Source organism: Helianthus annuus, chromosome 4, assembly GCF_002127325.2.
Source record: "Helianthus annuus cultivar XRQ/B chromosome 4, HanXRQr2.0-SUNRISE, whole genome shotgun sequence".
NCBI lineage: Eukaryota > Viridiplantae > Streptophyta > Magnoliopsida > Asterales > Asteraceae > Helianthus > Helianthus annuus.
This window is the reverse complement of record NC_035436.2, coordinates 180,655,211-180,678,193: the sequence shown is the minus strand read 5'-3', so window position 1 is coordinate 180,678,193 and position 22,983 is coordinate 180,655,211. Positions and strand designations below refer to the sequence as shown.

The following is a 22,983-nucleotide window of genomic DNA, read 5'->3' as shown; positions in this document are numbered from 1 at the left end:
ATGCGGGTTTCACCCCTAACTTGACGATTTCGTACCCCAAATGTGGTTAGTACTCGTCGGGTCAAAATAAAATTTCGACACTTTGACGAGGGTCCACTAGAGTTGAAATGGAAATTACCATTAAGTTGTGGATTTCACTATACAAATTTACAAGCACATCTATACGTACTAGACCAACCACGCCAATAAAAAATTAATAACAAATCTGAAAGTTAAACCCTAAACCGATAAACGACAGGCTGCTTATCGCCTCAATATTTCATGTCGTTACCCTAAGTCGATCGTCTCTGCTCTCAACGTAATTGTTCGTGCAATATGATCATCGCCTCGTCGGCCACAACATTGTTATTCATAAGAAAAATATTATACCATGAAATGTGCATGTTTTTAAAGACATAAAAACTTGAGACCAAACGTTGTCACCGTCTCTCTCAGCAAATTTAAATCGGACAACATGGTTGTCCAAATTGCTCGAACTTCGCTCGACGCTCGCTCGGAATATTTACTGCTCGAAAAACGCTCGCTTGATTTGAGGTTCGGTTTTAAATGAGCCGCTCCGCGCGGTTCGGTTTGTAAACGAGCCAAGCACGAGCAAAGGTCCGCTCGGTTCGACTCGGCTCGTGAACCCTAAAAGTTATTCATAAATTATTTTCCTTGAATATTGAAGTTTTTTTTAATGTGTTTTTTTTGAAAAGTAAACTTCATTAAAACACAAGCTTCTGCCTCAAACCAAGGCAATTTGAATATTGAAGTTTTTTTTAATGTCTAATAAATAAATTAATAAATATGTTAAAATGGTAAAAATTCGAGCAAAAACATAATTAGTTTAAAGGACAAGTGATATGAGGTTTGACTAACAGAGGACACCAAATTTTGGTTGCGTTAATTTTCTCCTCAAAATTATATAAAATATAATTACACATTTCTGCTCAAAATTATATAAAATATAATCACACATAGTTTATTTAGTTAACCCATGGCATTATAGCCTAGTGGCATCTTGGTGGTGGGATAAGGCTTATGATCATTAGACTATCCACATCAAGGATGTTTGTATTGTAGGTGATTCTTGGCCTATGTGAAGGGCATTTGTGAGAGGGATGGATTAGTGGGTGTTGTAAAGGATGACATGGAGGGTGTTCATTCTTAAGGATTCTTGGGGAAGAATTATGAAGAATGGGGGAATGGTGGGTCCTTTTTTTTTATTTAGTTTAAATTTAATAAAATAATTATAATAAGGTTGTTTGTGGGAAGGATATACATGTTATTGTTGTGGGTAAAGAGTGGTTGTGGGAAGAATAAGTGAAAAGCTGATGTCGCATGCTGATTAGGCTGTTTGTAGAAATGATAGCCTTTCACTTATGCGGATAGTCTTAGGTCATGGGTTCGATTCCCACAAAGGGGGTTTTTCCTAAATTTATTGGGTTTCCTTCTGAATTGGTGTATAGGCATTATTATCTAGTGGAGATGGATATGATCGGGTGGTTCTGCTGGTGGCGCGATGATACTCCAGTGGTCCGTAAGTGATCCAAATTTGACGTAAAAAAAATAGTTTATTTTTAGTTAATTTACAACAGAGTATGCGTATTAAAACCTTTTGACTTTTGGATCTACTTTAAAGATGAGCTATGAGGATCGATATGACTTTTTAATCTACTTTAAAGATGAGCTATGAGGATCGATTTTAGAAATATATTATTTGTAAAATTGTTAATAAACAAGTTACTTTCTTTTTAAAATGTTAACACTAAGGGTATCACGCTACTCAAAGTGCTGACATTGAAGTTTTTAATTTAAAATTCTTTTTTATGGTTTTATTTAACATAAAATTTAGTTTTTTTTTCCGTAATGTCGTAAGTACAAAAGAAGCCAAATCAAAGATGATGATTATGTAAGAGCAAACGGATGTATATAAAAAAATATCAAACGTACAAATAAAGAAAATATCATTGTTTTTTTTAATCACAAACTAACTTAATCTTAAATAGTCCTATATATTTTGAATCATTTTAAACGTTCACCTTTTGGATAGAGATGACATATTTTATCACCACGCCATGTGAGTGATAAACCTAAAAAAAATCCTTAATTATCAACACTTTACCATCAGGACATGTTAGATTATACCAATTTCTAAAAAAAAAAAGTTTTCTGAGATCATGTAACATTCAAAAACGACTTTTATATTTTACCATTTTTCAAACCGGACCCTATGAACTCCCAAAAGTCCAAGGCTAAGGCTAATTAAATTAGCAGCAGCACGCCATTTCCCAACACAAATTAACCTTTACAAACATTCATTGTCAACCACTTTAACCCTCCCTCGCGAATTAACCAATAAAACGTGACTGTTGACAACACACGAACAAGGGCGGCCACAACAGCCCTTGTCGTCAACGAAACCAGCTAACAAACCGCCACCTCAAACACCCCTTTTTGTAGCTGTATTAAAACCCCACACACAACCAACCTTTTCCATTTAAACCACCTCCCCTCCCCCTCCTTCTTTCAATCACTCTCTCTTCATTCTTTTTCTTTTCTTTTCTTCCAAATGGAGTCTCTCGTCACCGTCTTTGTTCGGCTACTGCCGTACATTCTTTCCTTTGCAACATTTCTCATCTTCATTGAACAAATCAATTACTTAAAAAAGAAACGCTCGGTCCCGGGGCCGAATTTAGTGTTACCCTTTTTCGGCAACGCTATATCACTAGTACGTGACCCGACGTCGTTTTGGGATCTTCAATCCACCATGGCGAAATCCTCCGGGTTAGGATTCTCAACCAACTACATAATCGGCAGATTCATTGTTTTCATTCGGTCAACTGAACTTTCCCACAAAGTCTTCAATAACGTTCGGCCAGACGCTTTCCACCTCGTCGGCCACCCGTTCGGCAAAAAGCTATTCGGCGAGCATAATTTAATTTACATGATGGGTCAAGAGCATAAAGACTTACGACGTCGTATCGCTCCAAATTTCACTCCTAAAGCTCTTTCTACCTACACTGAGCTTCAACAACATATCATCCTCAAACACTTGAAATCATGGGTCGATTCACCGGATTCCGGGTCCAACCCGTTTCCTCTCCGGTTACTCTGCCGGGATATGAATTTAGAAACGAGTCAGAACGTTTTCGTCGGCCCGTATTTAAGCGGCGAGTCGAGAAAACGATTCGAAATCGATTACAACTTCTTCAACGTCGGGTTGATGAAATTGCCGGTGGATTTACCGGGTTTTGCGTTTCGTAACGCGAGATTAGCGGTTTCACGGCTGGTGAAAACACTCGCTGTGTGTGCAGAAGATAGTAAAACGAAGATGAAGTTAGGTGAAGAGCCTACGTGTCTCGTTGACTTCTGGATGCAAGACACACTTCGCGAAATCGCCGTTTCCGAAGATTCCGGCGAGAAACCATCGCCGCACACCTCCAGCACCGAGATCGGCGGCCACCTGTTTGACTTCCTGTTCGCGTCGCAAGACGCCTCAACTTCGTCACTACTCTGGGCCGTCACGTTGCTCGATTCGCATCCGGAGGTTTTATCTAGGGTTAGAGAAGAAGTCGCCGGAATTTGGTCGCCGGAGAGTGATAAACTAATCACTGCGGAGGAGCTGAGGCAAATGCGGTACACAGAAGCGGTGGCGAGGGAAGTTATCCGGTACAGAGCTCCGGCGACCCTGGTCCCACACATCGCCGGAGAAGATTTTCCGTTAACGGAAACCTACACAATCCCCAAAGGTACAATTGTCTTTCCGTCGGTTTACGAGTCATCATTCCAAGGGTTTATTGAGGCGGACCGGTTCGACCCGGACCGGTTTATGGAACACCGGCAAGAGGACCGGGTTTATAAGAAGAATTACTTGGCGTTTGGAGCGGGGCCCCACCAGTGTGTGGGGCAGAGGTATGCAATTAATCACTTGGTTCTCTTCATCGCGATGTTCACTTCATTGTTTGACTTCAAACGAGAACGATCGGACGGTTGTGATGAGATTGCTTATGTCCCCACCATCTGTCCACGTGACGATTGCAAAGTTGTATTGTCACTTAGATGTAGACGATTTCCATGTCTCTCGTGAGTGTAAAAACATGTTGGTGGTTTGTGTTGGAGTTATACATTTGTTGGATTGTGATTAGGTGATCAGCCATGGTGACTTGTGGTTATTTGTTACATGTGGAATGCCCCGTTATTATTAATTTTTTGGTTAAATGGATTGATGATTGTTTCAATAAGATTCTAGAATTTCATTATAGTATTATCCGTCTTAAAATGTTTTTTATTTTATTTTTTTGTTCAACTTTAGTATAGTTTTAAGCCATCACGAATTCTTGTTTATCTGGACTTCTGGATGTTTCTAATATTATTTTTATTTGTGGCTAACAACCTTAATTAATATATATTGGCCACGCATTTAATGAATTGTAGAGTTGTTTGTAGTCATGATTATACCACATTAAGATATTGTAGGGTATTATTTTGCGGTATAAGTTTCATGTGTCTTGGGAACTTACTAGTTAATTACAAAAATATTAATTGGTTTTAGTGAGTCTACTTAATTAGATAAATTTAAAGTTTTGGTCTATTTATTGATGCCTTACCAATCACCAACACTTTCACAAGTGGCTTATAGCCTAGTGGCATCTTAGTAATGAGATAAGACTTTGTGACCAATGAGTCCTGGTTCGATTCCTATAAGAGGATTTTTCCTATATTATTGTGTTTCCTTCTAAATTGGTGTATAGACATTATGCCAAGTAAAGATGGATATGATGGGTGGTTCTGCTGGTGGCTTGATGATACTACAGTGGTCCGTCAATGATCCAAATTTACCGTTAGAAAAAACCAACACTCTCACAACTGTCGGCTTCTGTCATTGCTAGTTGCTACGCTGCTCATGCCTCTCTAATTTTAATTTTATTTCTTCATTCACTCCATACTTTCGATTTCTTTATCGTTTATTTATCCCCGACTCTCTTTGGTTGTTCTATTTTTCATGCAAGTTTGAATATGTGTTAGGAGAGTGTTTTTCAAGCTTATGTTAAGTGTTTTTATTCCGCATGTTTTTAATAGGTTATTAATTTGTTAAATCAACTCTTAGTGTGTATATGTGTTTTTTAAAACATGAATATAAGTTCAATAAAACCGGAAATAATTTGTAATTGGAATACTTTGCATCAGTGTTGGAAAAATAGGGATTAGGCGACTGGTCGGTGACTAATTGCTAGTCGGACTGCCACTTACTAATTTTTTGATAATTGGTGAATTAATCGCTAGGATTAGCCCTATTCGGCTCTGGTCGGCTGGAATATGGCCCTAGTCGGTTGGAAATCGGATCTAGTCAACCGGAAATAGGCGATTCCTTATTTGGAAAGTATTGTTGTAATTCTATTTTTGAAAACTTGTATTTGTATTGTACCTTATTTCTTTTCAACTTTGTAATCCAGGACTATTGATCATAATGAAATTCGAGTATTTTATTCACACTTATGTTGTACATTTTAGACTTGTTTACATGTTCATACTGAAAATCAATGTTTTAAACACCATTATACATGTTTTATACTTGTGCATTACACGATTATACTTGTTACATCGAAAACCGGCTAAAATACGCGAAATAATCAAACTTGAACCTTCGAGCAAAGGAGACAAGCACCTTCGCACGAAGAGACACTCTCTTTGTGCGAATGGCCATTCGCTCCAATCCCAATCGTCCAAAGCCACTCGCACGAAAGGCCCTTTCGCTCAAAGTCACTTCTCAGCTTATCAATACGTGCCTAACCCCATTCATTTCACCTTCCCAGTCACCCAAGACACTCTCAGACGCTCTGAAACTTCTTTCACGAACAGAAGCATTTCAGGTCATCTCGGTGTACCAATCCTCAGCTATTCGGATCCCGGTTTAGTGAAAACTACGCAAAACCGTGAGTATACTCGATCCCATTTTCAACTTTATACACTTTGGGTGCAACATGTACAATTATACACAAACACACAATCACTATTAAACTTGTTACAAATCACACTCTATCCATTTTTAACATAAGACTTGTTTTATACTTGTTAATCTCACATGCTAAGTATACTTGTGTCTATTTGCTCATTAACTTTGCAAACATACCTTAACAATTATAGCGCTATAGGACTAACGCCCCGCCAGTATTCTAGTGGTATTGTTAAGTAAACTATGTTAGACCATCTTCGTTCCGACGATGTTTGGTAATCAGGATTGCGTTAAACTCGGGTTTGACATATAGCTTACACTTGTTTAGTATGTTAGTAACAGGAAACTTTTTTCATTATTATGCTATGTATTAAACTTGTATACTCGCCAACTTTTTGTTGATCATTATTTTAATACATGTTCAGGTCGCTAGTTGATGACACGAAGAAACTATTTAGGGTGGATTTAGATACACACCTTAAAGATGAACTATTACTTTGTTTCATGCTTTATGTTTGCTACTTGATGTATTTGAATTTTGAACAATGTATTCCATTTTAGTACTTATGAAATTTGGATCATTTAATTATTGTCACAACTAGTGTTATGATGTCTCAAGCAATCTTGTTTCCGTCCCACTCTGATGTTTCCGCCATCTGTTGGGGTGTGACAGATTGGTATCAGAGCCATAACTATAGGGAATTAGGAAAAGTTGCTATGCTTTTGACCTAGTCTATAGTTTAGGAACATCTCTTGTTTGTGCTTAAAACTATTTGCATTCTCTCTTATTTGCTTTTCATCTATTTATTGGTCTCAAATATACATGTCTTTCCTAAGGCAAACACAATACACATGTGAAGACTTGAAGACACTCTTATATTACAATCGAAATGACTCACCAAAATAGGGGTGATTCCCACATTTGGTGACGACTTTCAATCTGCAATACATGTTATTTTGCATGAAATTTCGCCATCAAGTCAGGAGTGATATCAATATCTTGATGGGAATTTCCGTTTCATATTCTAGTGGATCCTTATCGACAACTTGAGATTATATCTTGTTTCGTTCGATAAGTACCAACCACATTAGGGTACGATGTTACGAAGTTAGAGGTGAAACCCACATCTTGATAACTAGTCCCACTGTTCGATTTTTTCAGAGTCGCCAAAGCCTCGAAATCCTTAAATTGATAGGGAGATGTGGTAACTGGAAGGGTGATTACCGTTAACCGCTCCTCGGTGAGAGTATTATACCTATTAGGCGAAAGCATGTTACCCTAACTCAAAAAGGATCTCGATCACTTTGGAAAAGTCTTAGTTTCATTCCGAGACATTCCATGTTTCATATTGAATCTCTTTTATGTTCTATCAATTTTAATGTGTTTTACATTTGATACGCTATTCATTTCAACGTTGAAGACACGAGTCGCACTTACCTTGCAATCTCAAACAATAATAATTCTTCGTGAACAAATTAAATTTACAATTCTTTTATCATTATATGATGTGAACTACTTTAAACATTTACATGCTACGTGACATATTACATGATACAAACTAATTTTTCCAAAACATTATGATCAAGTCTCATCCTTTCCTCTGTTTTGATCCTCTAGATGTCTTCCAACCGTTTTTCCAACTCCAACAAGGGATCCAAGGCAAACACCAATAAGAAGATGCTCGCATTCATGGCCAAGCAGATGGCTCGTGTGATACTTGATATCGTGAGCAAGGTTACCTCAACCAATACCCCTAACTCCTCTGTCGATTCCAAGGTCGACCAACCCAAGCCTGTTTCGTTCAACTACAAGCACTTCGCTGCTTGCAAGCCTCAACCCTTCACTGGCAACGATGGTGTTACTAAGATGCTCGAGTGGTTCGATAGCATCGAAGCGACATTCATCAACAGTGAATCTCTTGAGAACCTGAAAACCCGAAGTGCTACTAGTGTCTTCCAGGCGAGAGCTCTCGACTGGTGGACAAATGAGCGCAACATCCGCTCCAATGAAGATGCCTACGCCCTCTCTTGGGCTTAGATTAAGGAAATGATGATGACCGAGTTCTGCCCACCCCACGAGCAGCAGAAGCTTGAGGGAGAATTTTAGCACCTCAAGCAGGTCGGTGATGATAACCTTGGTTACACCACCCGTTTCAAGCAGTTAAGCATCATAGTACCTCATCTGGTTTCAACTCCTTAGTGTGCTATCAGGAAATACCTGCAAGGTTTACCCTCTTCTATTCGCGACACCATTGAAGCCACAAGACCTGTCACCATTGAGCTAGTCTATCGCCTAGCTACCAGCCTCAATAACAACCATGTGAGAGATAAACAAACCACAACCCCCGTCACTACCAAATTCGTTAACCAAGCTACCACCGAACCCAAAGAACCCAAAACCCAGTCGCGTGATAACAAGGGTAAGGAATGCGAGTCTCAAAGCCAGAGTTGCAACACGATCACACCTGCTGCCAACCTAAATCCCCCACAAGAACCCACCAGAAAGCCTTACACTGGGACTCATCCTAAGTGTAACACCTTCCATTACCATCACCCTACCAACATGGCATGCCGCCATTGCACCAATTGCAATCGGTTTGGGCATGTAGCTGCGATATGTCATAATGTTCCCACACCACAAGGCAACCAACCCTAAACCAAAACAGTCAAGCTCCTGCCAATAATGTTCGAGCATGCTACAAGTATGGAGACACCACTCACCTTCGACCCCAATGTCCTCAACTCAATCAGGAACAACAATAGCAGCAAGTACCACGTGGTCATGCATTTAACATCAACACGAATCAAGCTCAGAACGACAATGGAGCGGTGAATGGTAAGTTTCTTGTAAATGACTTATATGCTTCTTTACTATTTCATAATGGTGCGGACAAAAGTTTTGTATCCTTTGAATTTGAATCAATGTTAAATTGTACACACTCTAAACTCCCAAAGTCATTCACTATCGAAGTTGCCAATGGCAAGTCTATTACCGTTGATTCTGTTCTTCGTGATTGTTTCCTCACTCTTGACGATCATGTATTCCCTATCGACCTCATACCCATGCAATTAGGTAGCTTTGATATCATAGTAGGCATGGATTAGCTTCGTAAGAACCATACTGAAATCGTTTGTCATGAGAAATTCGTTCGATTGCCTCTTCCTTCTATTGACACCCTACAAGTTTATGGCGACAGACCTTTAAAGGGACTTAGACTCATGTCATGCACACAAGTGAACAAGTACTTACATAAATAGTACTTTGCCTTTTTGTCACACCCCGATATTTCCACATATTACCGGTGGGGAGTAACGTGACGTAGTTGATATCATCATAGACAATTAACACAATATTATAGCACAGCGGAAGGCTTGGTAGATAATTACTATTACAAACCATAATGTCCGAGTGTTCGAAATAAAAGAATATACAGACTGGTTGTAATAGAGATCCACAGGTGGATCATAAAAACAAATACAAGAAACTGAAATAACAGACTTCAGGCATCTAAGGATTTGCAAGATCCTCTAATTTGACACCAAGTAGCTCCAGCCTAATTTCGAGAGGTACCTATCACTTAGTCTTTGGAAAATACGTCAGTTTTCACTGGTAAATACAATTAACCAACTCATTTGAAAAGAGTTTATGAAAATTGATTTAGGCGCACAAGGCACAAAACCATTTATAACTTGGGACAATTTTTATTAAAATCTTGTATACAGATTTACATGTTTGTCATACAAATGGGGCCGGTTTGGAAGCCGGTCATGATTAACCGACTCACCACTATAAAACCCACAAAGGAGTTATCCCCAACATGTGGGTTATTTAGCATTTGCATCTGTCAGGTGTATACCTACACCCCGTGCATAGTAGGAATGGCAATGGGCCGGGCTTGGGCCGGGTATTGGTAATCCCAAGCCCATACCCGGTTGTAATTTTTTGTCCCATACCCGGCCCGTTACCCGTCGGGTATCGGGCATACCCGCGGGTATCGGGTATACCCGTTAGTTTTTTAAAAATACCCGTTGGGACAAATGTGCAATTTTTACTTTGATTTTATATGATTTACTATTTTAATGACTATAACAAATGAAAACATAATTAATAACTTACATATCATATCCAGACCATAGATACTAAACTAAATTAAAACAATTACTTAATTAAGTAATTGTATCATGACCACCTAATTGCATAAAACATCCACATAATAAAAGGTTATAGCCTCCATATCCAATATACATGTTTAAAAATAAGTTATATGTTCACTAAACACTTGCCAAATCCATACCCACATATGACTATAGAGAAGGTAATAAGTACATGTACTAAGTTTATATATATGGAAATCTATAATATGATAGTTTCGAGTATTATTCGGGTAAATGGCATGGGTATCGGGCGGGTATCACTAAATCCCATACCCGTACCCATACCCGAATTTTTCTATTTTTAAGCCCGTACCCGGCCCATACCCATTGGGCTTCGGGTATACCCGGCCTGTATGTTTCAGGTTTCGGGTATACCCGCTGGGCTTGGGCTTTTTTGCCATCCCTAGTGCATAGGTCGTGGCCATTTTCAAATGAAATGAGCCGAGGATATCCAGGACACGGTCGTATTAACCCCCAATGTTTATGTTATCAAACAATACAGATTAAAACGGGTTATGCAATCTATTAATGACAATCCGATTAAATGATTCCATACCTGACCAAGCGGTATTAAATTATACCGTATCCCAAGCCCATATAAGGGAAAATAAGTTAAAAGTATTTACCTGAGCTAGATGTGCAAAGATGCTACTCAGCCGTATAATTCCTAAGACCTTATGCAAATATCTTCTACTGAAGCTACTTAATATGTATAGAAGGTTTATTAGCCTATTAGGATACTAACGGGTCTTTATCTAAGTCAAAAACTTAGAACGGTTAGTTTGAAAGATACTTTACGGTTCGAAACGCTAGATTAAGCGGAGACCGGAATGGAATGTGATTTAGACCCGACAAGTTTGGATACTTGTATAATATTGGTAATTAAACCCATTCTAGATTTTGAAGATTTAATGATAAGGTTAAACCCATTTCAGCTAATTCATGTAAACTAGTTACATAAACCGAACCGAACACATAAATGCATAACGGGTAACCGAATGAACCATATACAAGTCCCATATGTTATTATGCTTAAAATATGTTAAAATATCAGTAGGATGTTAACATATATGCCCAAAAAGTATTTAAAACCAAATTAAGTCTCGTAAGGGTAATTTGGTCATTTTGATATTTATAAAAGAAGTTTAAAAGTAAACTGATGTCCTGGTCTAAAACATTCTGTAAAAATATTTATTTTATGATGTTAAAACAGTAGGATATCATTCATATGTGTAGTTTATCGTTTATGGCCAAACTATGCCCCGAAAGGGTATTTTGGTCATTTCACATATGCTTTTAAGGTCATAATTGGAAGTCTGAGTTCATGACTTATACCTACTATAAAAATATTAAAAATTATTTATAAATTTAGTAGTTTACAAGTCTTGGGTGCTAAATATGGTTTTAAACCATACTATGCACCTAATTAGAGTAAAAATCGTTAATTGACGATATATGCGATGTTTATGTGACTCTGAGATTTTGATCAGCCTTGAATGTTTAAAATATTTTATTTTTCATATCAAATCAGTAGAAAAAGGTTTGACATGTTAGTCATATGTAAATCACATTTTATTAGCAAAAGGGCATTATTGTCAATTATGGAATTTATACAAGAACTCTAAGTTATGGTCAGTATATAATCTGACCCAACATTCCAAAAATCCCTAAAAATGATATTATAACAGTAGGTAATGATTTTTGGGTCAAAATCTATGCTTAACCATGAATTATGCATAAAAGCGTAATTTAGTCTTTGTAAAAGCTAAATCTGCGATAATTTGCATTACATCAGTTTGAGACCAGAAAACAATGTCAAATTAATTTAGACATGTCTATATATTAGTACTTAACTTATTTGTAAGCTCACATATTCCAAAAATCGCATTTTAGACTATAAGGGCATAATGGTCAAAATTAAGCATAATAACAAGAACATGCATATAATTCAGAATATTAAGTGACCAGGTAATATAACCTCAGAGGGTTATACTACAACATTATATGGTCCTAATGGAAGCTTAAAACATAAAGGATTTAAGCTTAATCGGGTCAGAACTAAAAGTCAAAGCAAAAGTCAAGCTTTTGCGACTTTCGGTTGCGAACCGACCTTAAACTCAGAATTGTCGGGTTGAACATGCTTAGACATGTTCTAATAATATTTACCAAGTTATTTAAGTGACAAAATGTGATTCATAACTTCTACATTATCAGTTTTAATTATTATTTGAAAATCTGACTAGTTTGACTTTTTGACTAGTTACTTTGACCCGACAATTAACTAAGTAAACGTGATAATTAGGAGGTGCCCTTTTGAGGGATTAACACCTACCTAATTACGATCACGTAGCCATATTCGCCTCGAACAATGGCTGGACCGTTTAGGTCTAAACAGAAAGTCAAAGCGTTATTACAACTTTGACTTTTGGTCTTTAAATACATAAAAACCAAACTAGAGTGGCTAAGGACACTTACAACAGGTCCTTGCACGAAGATTGAACTATGGTGGGCTCCCTCTTGATCAGGAATCCCAAAGAAAGCTCAAGAATGCTCAAGCTAGTGAGATAGAGTGAGAATTTTGAATGTGCAAGGAATGTGGCTGCCCAAAAGAGCCTATTTATAGTGCATGGAGTCTTCCTAAGATCATCACAGGTGTTAGGGATGTTGTAGGATGGCTCCAGGTGTCCAAGGTGGTATTAAAAACCATCAACAAGCCATAGAATTCAAATTAGTTTGGTTTGGAGCTCAAGGAAGATGACAACCTGCAGATGCCATGCACATTCTGTCGAAACAGAGCCGTCGTGTCGCGCGACGGCATAACAGGGACGTGGTCGCGCAGCGTGACCCTATAGGGTACCAGCAAAACAAGTTTGAAACTTATCATGTTCAGTCCCTGCACCTTTATATGCAATGTAACTTTCATTTTTGGCACTTCTAGTCCTTATAGTTAGTTTGTAGATGATCTAGGGAGTATAACCAAACACCGTTAGGTCCGGTTTCGTTAAACGATCACCAAAAACACTAGTTTCATCTCGTTGATGCTTTTAATCCTTATTCTTGGGAATTTGCGTAAATAACACATAACGATATCGAAACCTCGTGAATTTGTTATCACATATTCTTGGGAGTATAATCGAACATTACGAAGCCCTGGGTTCGTTAAAAGGTTACTCAAAGGTAATAATTAACATGTTGACACGTTTAACCCCTCTGTCTTGTAAACTTTCGATTACATTCACAAATGGCTTCATACGTCCGACAATTTACTCGTTTAAGAATATATTCATCATGTGTGGTCAATCAGAGGCACAACTTTGGCATGTTGACACTTTTAGTCTCTTTGCATACGTATTTTCATCGTTTGACAACTTTAGTCCTTGTAATTCAATCTTTCACATATTTAGGGTTTAGGACACGTGTCTTCACATAATTGGACACATTTTTACGTGGTGTTACATCCTCACCGCCTTAAAAGAAATCTCGACCCCGAGATTTACCGAAACAAGTGAGGGTACTTTTGTCGCATAGTGGACTCAACCTCCCACGTATATTCAGGGCCTCTACGAGCATCCCATTTAACTTTCACTATAGGCACGTGCTTCCTTCTGAGCTTTTTAACCTGTCGATCCTCGATCGATATAGGTCTTTCAACAAACCTCAGCTTTCATCAATCTGTACGTCTTTATCAGACATTGCTAGCGATTCATCAGCTAGACATTTCTTTAAGTTACAGATGTGGAACACATTGTGAATTCCACTAAGCTCCTCAGGCAAATTTAGCTTATAAGCTACACTGCTGACACATTTGATGATCTCGAATGGTCCGATATACCTTGGGCTTAGCTTGCCCTTCTTACCAAAACACATCACACCTTTCCAGGGTGATATATTTAGTAAGACTTTGTCACCTACCTCAAACTTTAGAGGTTTTCTCCTCTTATCTGCATAGCTTTTCTGCCTATCTCTGGTAGCTTTTAGGCGATCACGAATTTGAAAACTCTTGTCCATTGTTTCAAGGACTATATAAGGTCTGAGTTTTTCCAACTTTCGCCCAACAACCAAGCGTTTTGCATTTCCTCCCATACAATGCCTCAAAAGGCATAGCCTGTATACCAGAATGGTAACTATTGTTATAAGAGAACTCAATTAAAGGTAGGTGGTCATCCCAGCTACCACCTAAGTCAATAACACATGCACGAAGCATGTCTTCCAACGTTTGAATTGTACGCTCACTTTGTCCATCCGTTTGGGGATGGTAAGCAGTAATGAAATTCAAACGAGTTCCTAATGATTGTTGGAAACTTTTCCAGAAATGAGAAGTGTATCTAGTATCTCTATCGGATATAATAGACACTGGCACTCCGTGGAGAGATACAATCTCATCCACATACAACTGAGCTAGCTTATCAGAGCTACGAGTCTCCTTTATGGGTAAGAAATGAGCTGACTTAGTCAGTCTGTCAACTATCACCCATATAGTATCGTTTCCATGGCTTGTTTTAGGTAACTTGGTGATAAAATCCATGGTTACCATCTCCCACTTCCATGTGGGAATTTCCGGTTGTTGTAGCAAACCTGATGGCTTTTGATGTTCAGCTTTAATCTGAGCGCACGTCAGACATTTAGCTACATGTGTGGCTATAGATTTCTTCAAACCTATCCACCAATAATTGGCCTTTAAATCTTGATACATCTTGTCACGTCCAGGGTGAACTGAGTATCTGGAGTTATGAGCTTCTTGAAGGATTACATTTCTAAGTCCTCCATGAATAGGAACCCATATTCTACCATTTAATCTAAGGATTCCATCTTTGCCAAGTGTCAACTGATCAGCAGTTACACCTAACTCTCGTTTGGAAAGTTAGCTTCCAATACAACTTCCTTCTGAGCGGCCAACAACCTATCATTCAAGTTGTTCTTGAGTTCGATACTCTTGGCATTAATCCGTATAGGTTTAATCCTTTCTTTTCTGCTTAATGCATCTGCGACTACATTCGCTTTACCAGGATGGTAGCGAATTTCACAATCGTAGTCATTCAAGGTTTCCATCCAACGGCGTTGCCCCATATTGAGATCCTTTTAATTGAACAAGTGTTGGAGACTTTTGTGATCTGAATATATCACACATTTGGTTCTATACAAGTAATGTCTCCACAACTTAAGTGCAAATACAACGGCACCCAACTCCAAATCATGGGTGGTGTAATTCTTTTCGTGCACCTTCAATTGTCGTGATGCATAGGCAATCACCTTGCCTCTTTGCATAAGTACACAACCCATACTGGTGTGTGAAGCATCACAGTAGACAACAAACTCTTCTACTCCTTTGGGCAATGTCAACACAGGAGCATTGCTCAATTTCTGTTTAAGGATGTCAAAAGACTCTTGTTGTTTAGGACCCCAATCAAACTTCACATTCTTGCGGGTCAGAGTAGTTAACGGTGCAGCTATCCTTGAGAAGTTCTCAATGAATCTTCCGTAATAACAAGCTAATCCCAGAAAGCTGCGAATCTCTATAGGTGTCTTAGGTGCTTCCCAATTCATGATTGCTTCTATTTTAGCGGGATCCACTTGGATACCATGCTCGCTCGAAACATGTCCAAGGAATTGGACCTCGCGAAGCCATAATTCGCATTTGGAGAATTTAGCAACAGCTTCTCCTTTTGAAGCAATCCTAGGATACACCAAAGGTGTTTCTCGTGATCAATTTGATTACGAGAATAAATAAGTATGTCATCTATAAAGACGATGACAAACTTATCTATGTATGGCTTGCAGACTCGATTCATGAGATCCATGAATGCTGCAGGTGCGTTAGTGAGCCTGAAAGGCATCACTAAGAACTCATAGTGGCCATATCTTGTTCTAAACGTTGTTTTAGGTACATCTTCTATTCTAACCTTGAGTTGACGATACCCTGATCTTAAGTCAATCTTCGAGAAGAAGCTTGCCCCTTGGAGTTGATCAAACAGATCGTCGATCCTGGGCAATGGATAACGGTTCTTGATTGTCACTTTGTTTAGTTCACGGTAATCAATGCACAGACGCATTGAACTATCATTCTTCTTTGCAACCCTTTTCCAATAAGTCATCCAATTGGGTCCTTAGCTCTTTCATTTCTGTATGGGCTAGACGGTAAGGAGCTCGTGCAATCGGTGCTGCTCCTGGAAGAATGTCTATCCTGAATTCGACTTGCCTCTCAGGAGGTAATCCAGGTAGTTCATCAGGAAAGACATCATGGTATTCAGAAATGATTGCAATGCCTTCAATCCTTGGTTTCGGTTCATCAACTGTCACCTGTGCCATGTAGATGACACATCCGTTCTTCAGACACTTGGATGCTTTAAGTATAGACACATTGTCAGGCAAACCATAGTGTGTATATCCATGAATGGTGATATTCTCACCAGAGGGGGTTTTGATGTTAATTAGTTTCTTATCGCAGGAAATCTAGGCTTGGTTATGTGACAACCAATCCATGCCTAAAACTACATCAAACCCTGTTGTCACACCCCAACCGATGACGGAAACATCGGGGCGCGACATTGAGCGAAACAGATTGTCCAAGAGAAATCCATAACAACTAATTTACTAGATAATTAATATTATATCCCATACCATAACTCATCCAAATAAACTAATTATTACAGACATAGATATCTCAAGACAAAACATTGTTTCGACAACTCAGAATTAAATTGTTTGTTTCTAGACTCTCACTCCTACTTGATTCCACAAAAGCAGGTAAAGCACAACATTCCTAGCATCTTAAGCACCTGTCACATACGTTAAAATAGAGGTCAATACACATATTGTAAAGGTGAACATACAAGTTTAGTAGTATAATAGATAGCGAAAACATTTACGTATAACCAACATGTAACATGTAGCAAAGTGAAGCTAGTTGGTTATCGACAATGAAATATGCAGAGACATGACTGCGAGTTGTAGAATGCGCAACATATATCACCACTGTGACACATGAAGAAATAACCTTAACAACCCCTGTCCACGACAGGTGCTGAGTCCAAACTATAGTACTATCGTTGCTAAGGCCTCAAGCAACAATCACTGTGTAAACATAACATACAAGCATTCATCGAATAATACGTATAACATGCAGAGCGGTTAGCGTATAAAGTGTTTACGTTGTGTGATCGATGTGATTTGATATAAGTTAACGTATGTAACACCCAAAAGTGCGTAAAGCAAAAGGGGATCGAGTATACTCACAGATAGTGTTTAACAAATAAACACTCTCTTGGATTGAAGGGGGCGCTGAGAGATTAGCCTGAACAGTTAACGATAGCATAAGCGAAAAGCGGCGCGTAAAACGGTGCAAGTGGAACAAGTGACGAATGAACATCCGATCGGATGGCAATCCGAATGGATGGTCATTCGATCGGATGTCTATCCGTTCGGATGGTCATTTGTTCGGATGGCCATTCGGTCGGATTGACACTCGTTTGGGATGGATGTGTTTTTGTATGATGGCTTTGAAGTTTTCGTTGTAGCATTTTGAAAACAGAGAAGTATCTCTACCTTTCAGGTCGTTCGATCGAACGGCAGTTCGATCGGATGGCGATCCGTTCCGGCGAGACATTTCTTTGGAGAACAAGTTCACAGCAGGGTTGTCATTCGATCGGATTATCTTCCGATCGGATAGCAATCCATCAGGAACTGTTGATCTTTGAAAATTATAAAAAGTTTAAGTGTTGACGACCAAGTGCAATCCGATCGGACGGCAATCCGTCCAACAATCTGATCATTTTGAAACTTGAGGAATTTTGTTAAGTTTGAAAAGTTTTGCGGTTTGATCGAGACGGTATGACAACGTGTTAAACAACGGAAGCTCCACCAAAACCCATGTTACCCGATCGAACAGGAATCACCTTAATCCGATCGGTTTAACTGTTCTTGAAGGTTGTTCATGTTCAACCCGCAATCGGTTGTCTCTTAGATAGAAATCAGATCTTGGACCGACACTTCACTAGAAAACGAGTAGAAGGCCTGAACGAGCTCCGATTCTATCGATTTTGAGTGCATTGAGTGTAAAAGAGTTGAAAGAAAGTTACAAAACCATCTTTCAATCCTTTTAACCTTGAAAATGTTTAGATCTATGCGAAAACAATGTTTATTCATGTGGAAATCCTTCAAATCTGAGTTGTTCTTGGTGGAATGAGGTCAAACTTGAAGTTCCTAAGAACTCCATGATGACATCACCCCAGAACACCTCAAATCCGCTGATTTCACGGTTAAAAGTGAAGGTTTAATGGTGAAAAAGATGAAGAAATGCGTGTAGATCATAGAAGTACAAGATTTGGGGAAGAAACTTACAAGAATCGCGAGAAATCGAAAGAAAAGTGGGCTGGAACACTGGTCGAACGAGAGAGAGCTGTCACATCACTGTTGGTGATGTGACAGGGGTATTTATAGGTTGCCAAAAGAGGAAAGTGCGCATAGGTGACAGATCGGATGGCACATCGATCGGATGGCCATCCGATCGGATGGTCATCCGTTCGTATGACCATTCGGTCGAATGGTCATTCGATCGAGTGATCCGGCGAGTTGGTTTTCGGCGTTTTTTTGTGTGTTGAGCGTTGCGTTGCGTTTAAGCGAGTAACGATTAAGCGACACGATAGATTAACGATAGCCACACAAATACTATATCTAACATATAATCATCCTAAATAACTTGCGTTTAGCGTTTGCGATTTGCGTTGCGATAGAGTTGCGATTGCGTTTTTGATTAATCACCACAAACATAAAGTAAACATGCACAAGTAACACATAAGAAGCACACACACATAAAACAATACCCGGAACGCATAAATCAGGTTGCGAATGCGATTGCGATGCGGTTAGCGATAAAGCGAATAACATGCGATTTAAACCTTGTTTATTAATAGATACTCCACATAATACAACTAATGTCAATAAAATAAAAGATTCGATTACAAGTCAATGAAGTACAATCAATAGTTAAGCAAGGATTGACAGATCGCAATTAGCAATCTTTTCTTCCTTTGACTTTGACTTGTACTTTGACTTTCGAAACACGGGGTGTTACACCTGACAATTTCATAGGCAAAAGAGATAGCGGAATAGAATGATTCTTAATGGATATAACACATCCATCAAGAAGAGTTGAAGCGGTTTCTAAGGTACCATCTGCGAGTTCTACTTCATATTTAATGTCTAGAGTTTTAATAGGCAGATTCAACAATTTACTAAACTTATGGTCTACAAATGACTTATCAGCACCTGAATCAAATAAAACTCTAGCATAAATATCATTAATGAGGAAAGTACATGTTATAACATTGTCATCATTCACCGCCTCCCTGGCGTTCATCTGAAAAACCCTAGCACTGGTTTTCTTCGCCTCATCCGGCTTCTTGGTATTTTTAGGGCAATTAGTCTTGATGTGCCCTTTTTCATTGCAACCATAACAGGTTGCATCCTTTATGTTTCGACACTCCAAGGTTTTGTGCCCTTTCTTTTTGCAGATTCCACAAGGCTTGGCTTGTGGATCCAGATTGCACTTTCCAAAATGTCTTTTATCATAAACCTTGCACCTAGGCTTGTCTCCAGACTGACCTTTTTGAAACCAGAGTTTCCTTTCTTCTTTTTGTTCGACTGGTAGGACTGGTCATCCTCCCTCTTCCTCTTCCCTTCCTCAGTGGTCTTCTTTGACTTACTCCTTTTAACATCGAGAGTAAGTGACAGTGATAGATCTACAGCCGATCTATAGGTAGTAGGCTTAGAAGCCTTGACATTTCCCTTGATTTCAGGGGCTAAACCACCAATAAAACGCGCAATGCGTTTAGGCTCTGGGGTAACCAGATACGGGACGAGTCGAGACATTGAATTAAAACTGGTCACACAAGACCTGTAATCCAAATCTTTCATAACTAGAGTGAGGAAGTCAGTCTCCACCCTTTCCACTTCATGTTGTGGACAGTAAGTGTCTTTCATAAGTTCAACAAATTTATTCCAAGAAAGGTTATACAATGGAACTTTTCCTATAGATTGCACTAAGGCTTTCCACCACGTCAGGGCATCACCTTTGAAGGACTGAGATACAAATCGATAGCTCCCTTTTCCCCAGTAAAATCTCTTGGTTTACAAGAGATGAAATATTTGTAAGTACAACCCTTGTTGTACCTGGGAGCCTGATCAAAGACAATTTGCTTCTGAGGTTCACTCTTTTGATTGGATGAATGTTGAGATTCATCCTTTTTCAACGTATGCGATTTCGATAGGGACTTTGAATGAGTTTTTGATCGAACATTACTCGGTTCTTTAAACATATTGTTCACAGCTTGAGTAACTACTGTGTTTATCATAGCTTGAAGTTCAGCGCCAGTAACGTTTATCCTAGGGATGAGCAAATCAGACCCGGTACCGGGTACTTTTTCGGTATCGATTCGGTACCGACTTTTGACATTTTCGGTACCGGTTCGGTACCGGTATTTACCGGTTTTTACCCTTAAATACCAGTACCGTACCGGTACCGAACCATACCAAACCGGGTATATTCGGTACCGGTACTGGTACCCACTTTGGGGGATTTTCGGTACCAGACGGTACCGAGCTCATCCCTAGTTTATCCTCGTATCATTAATTAGCTTCATCTGAGCCAGCCATGATTTGAATACTAAAATCAAACAATAATGATTTGTTTAGATTATATAATGAATCATCGTATTTGATGATTAGATGGTCATGGTATTAATAAACCATATAGACCATTTTAGATAATAAGTCAAAATTTATTTGATTATGATTTGTCTAGGTTACAAATGAACCATTATTGGCAATCAAGTAGGATATAATCCTTTATATTTATCAGACAGGGGACATAAGTCACAACTGTCAATGTCATAAAGATATTTTCATATAGCACAAAGGCTCGTCTCAAAGGACATTTAGATGGCACAAAAGGCCTTGCCACTAGGACAATTTAAAACATAATCAACGATCTCTTGGATCAGAGATTTTAAGGGTCGAACATAGTTCATCGCCTTTTAGACAAGAAGTTATAAAACATAACTATCTTTGTCATATTACAAATTGGCCCGTAGGCAAAACACCTCAAATGGATGTTTTAATATAGACATCTTTTTTGATGTTAATAGCCATGATTCATATTGATCATTTAGGCCATGGAAGTGACTTAGATGAATCCAAGTACATTTGAAAGCTAGTGTTGTCTCTCAAGTCACACTACCAGGAGGGTTAACATGTTTTTAGATGTTAACAAGGAATTATTGTCTTAAAAAGGTTATACCATTATAGCCATTAATATTTTGGCTAGGTTATACCTTTAAGAACATCTTGTGAAATTTCTTTGGCAGATCAATTAAAAATTGAAATGATATTTGCATGATGATGTAATAAAATACACATATATAAATTTCAAAAGAAATTCCATTAAAATACTAAACGATTACAAAAAGTGCCCTAAACGGGTCTTTGAAATAAACAAATTGTCCACGCAGGGACTAAAGAAAAGAAACAAGTCCAAGCAGGGACTAATACTGAAAAGAAATGTTCACGCAGGGACTTAATTGATACTACAATACAAAATAAAAAATAAAATCTTCTACTTCTTCTTTCCCTTGATGAAGTTCGCAAGATCCCTAAGGAATTTATGGTTCTTTCTTTCTCGTTCCTCCGCTTTTTGTTCAACCTCCTCCAACCTTTGTAAGATTTATTGCGTTTGCGGTTGTTGAGGTGGAGGTTGAGGTTGCTGCTGATAAGAAGCGTATCGATACTCTTGTACGGGATACCCAGTTGGGTATGCTGGTGGAAACGGTGAGGGATAAAGAGCATTAAAGTGAGATGCCTCAAGATATGGATCATGGGCAGGAGCTTGATATTCATAACCAGTAGGAGCTTGATACACAAATGGGTTAAACCCAGACGAACCTGGGTAAGTAGGTATTGGGTTTTCATAACCCATTGGCGGTGGCGGTGGTGCAAAGGTAACTGGCGGGGGATCAATTTCCGGCACCACGTGAGAAGGTCCACCCATTTGTGGATCTTTGGGGATTGGAGGGTAAGTACTTGAAGCTTGTGGGGAACTGAATCTCGGTCCCCCTCGCACGGACATCCGTGCGTTCCTCCTCTGCCTTGGTGGCTCAGGAGGTGGTTGTGGTGGTTGCTGAGGTGGTTCCTCAACTGGCAATGGTGGTGGAGTTACCGCCTGAAAGTGTGGTTCCTCCATTGGAGGATGTGGTGGAGAGTTATGAAAAGAAAGGGTGTATTCCCACTTGTAGCTGTTCCACCTTTCGGCCCATGAATCGGGGCCTTGGTATGGCGATCCTGCAAAAGATGAACCACTTGAAATGCTTATGGGATGCGTAAGTGTCCCAGTCGGTGGCATTGCTGGATCTGGATCACTATCCATATCCATGTCCTGCGAGAAATGATCTTCGGGGCCCAACGGGTTATATCACGGTGGTTCATTGATATAGTCATTTGGGTTAAATTGACCCGGTGAATAAGAATGGTGAGAATCAGAATGGTGAAACGACTGTGAGTGCAGCGAATGTTGCGAGTGATGTGAGTGATGAGAGTGGTGAGAGTGGTATGAATGCTGGGGCTCGTCTTGTTGAGGCGGGCCAAATGAAGGGTGGTATGATGGTAAAGAACCTAGCGAAACTGAGTGTCTCGCGGTTCGAAAGAGTGTCTCCAATCATCTCGTGAATCGGATCTGCTAAATGACGCTGAAGGCGTGCGTCTGTGTGAGGGTTCTGCGTGACTAGATGGTCATCCCCTCATGGGACCTTTTCCTTTTCCCCTAACACATGGCGGCATTTTATAAAACCTGTCAAAACAAGAAAACAATATATAAACGACAAAAGGAATGTTAAGAATAAATCCTA

At 39.1% G+C, this 22,983-nt stretch overlaps 2 protein-coding genes across 2 annotated transcripts; one reads left to right on the top strand and one right to left on the bottom strand.

Moving 5' to 3' along the window:
• The first annotated feature begins 2,413 nt into the window (after positions 1-2,413).
• LOC110937398 (cytochrome P450 710A11) lies at positions 2,414-4,246 on the top strand. Its single transcript, XM_022179823.2, has one exon. It carries the CDS (start codon positions 2,552-2,554, stop codon positions 4,067-4,069), a length of 1,518 nt encoding a protein of 505 aa, XP_022035515.1. The 5' UTR covers positions 2,414-2,551; the 3' UTR covers positions 4,070-4,246.
• Positions 4,247-21,806: 17,560 nt separating this feature from the next.
• On the bottom strand, positions 21,807-22,511 carry LOC110933958 (leucine-rich repeat extensin-like protein 2). The gene has a single exon (XM_022177157.1). It carries the CDS (start codon positions 22,509-22,511, stop codon positions 21,807-21,809), a length of 705 nt encoding a protein of 234 aa, XP_022032849.1.
• Between the last annotated feature and the right edge of the window lie 472 nt (positions 22,512-22,983).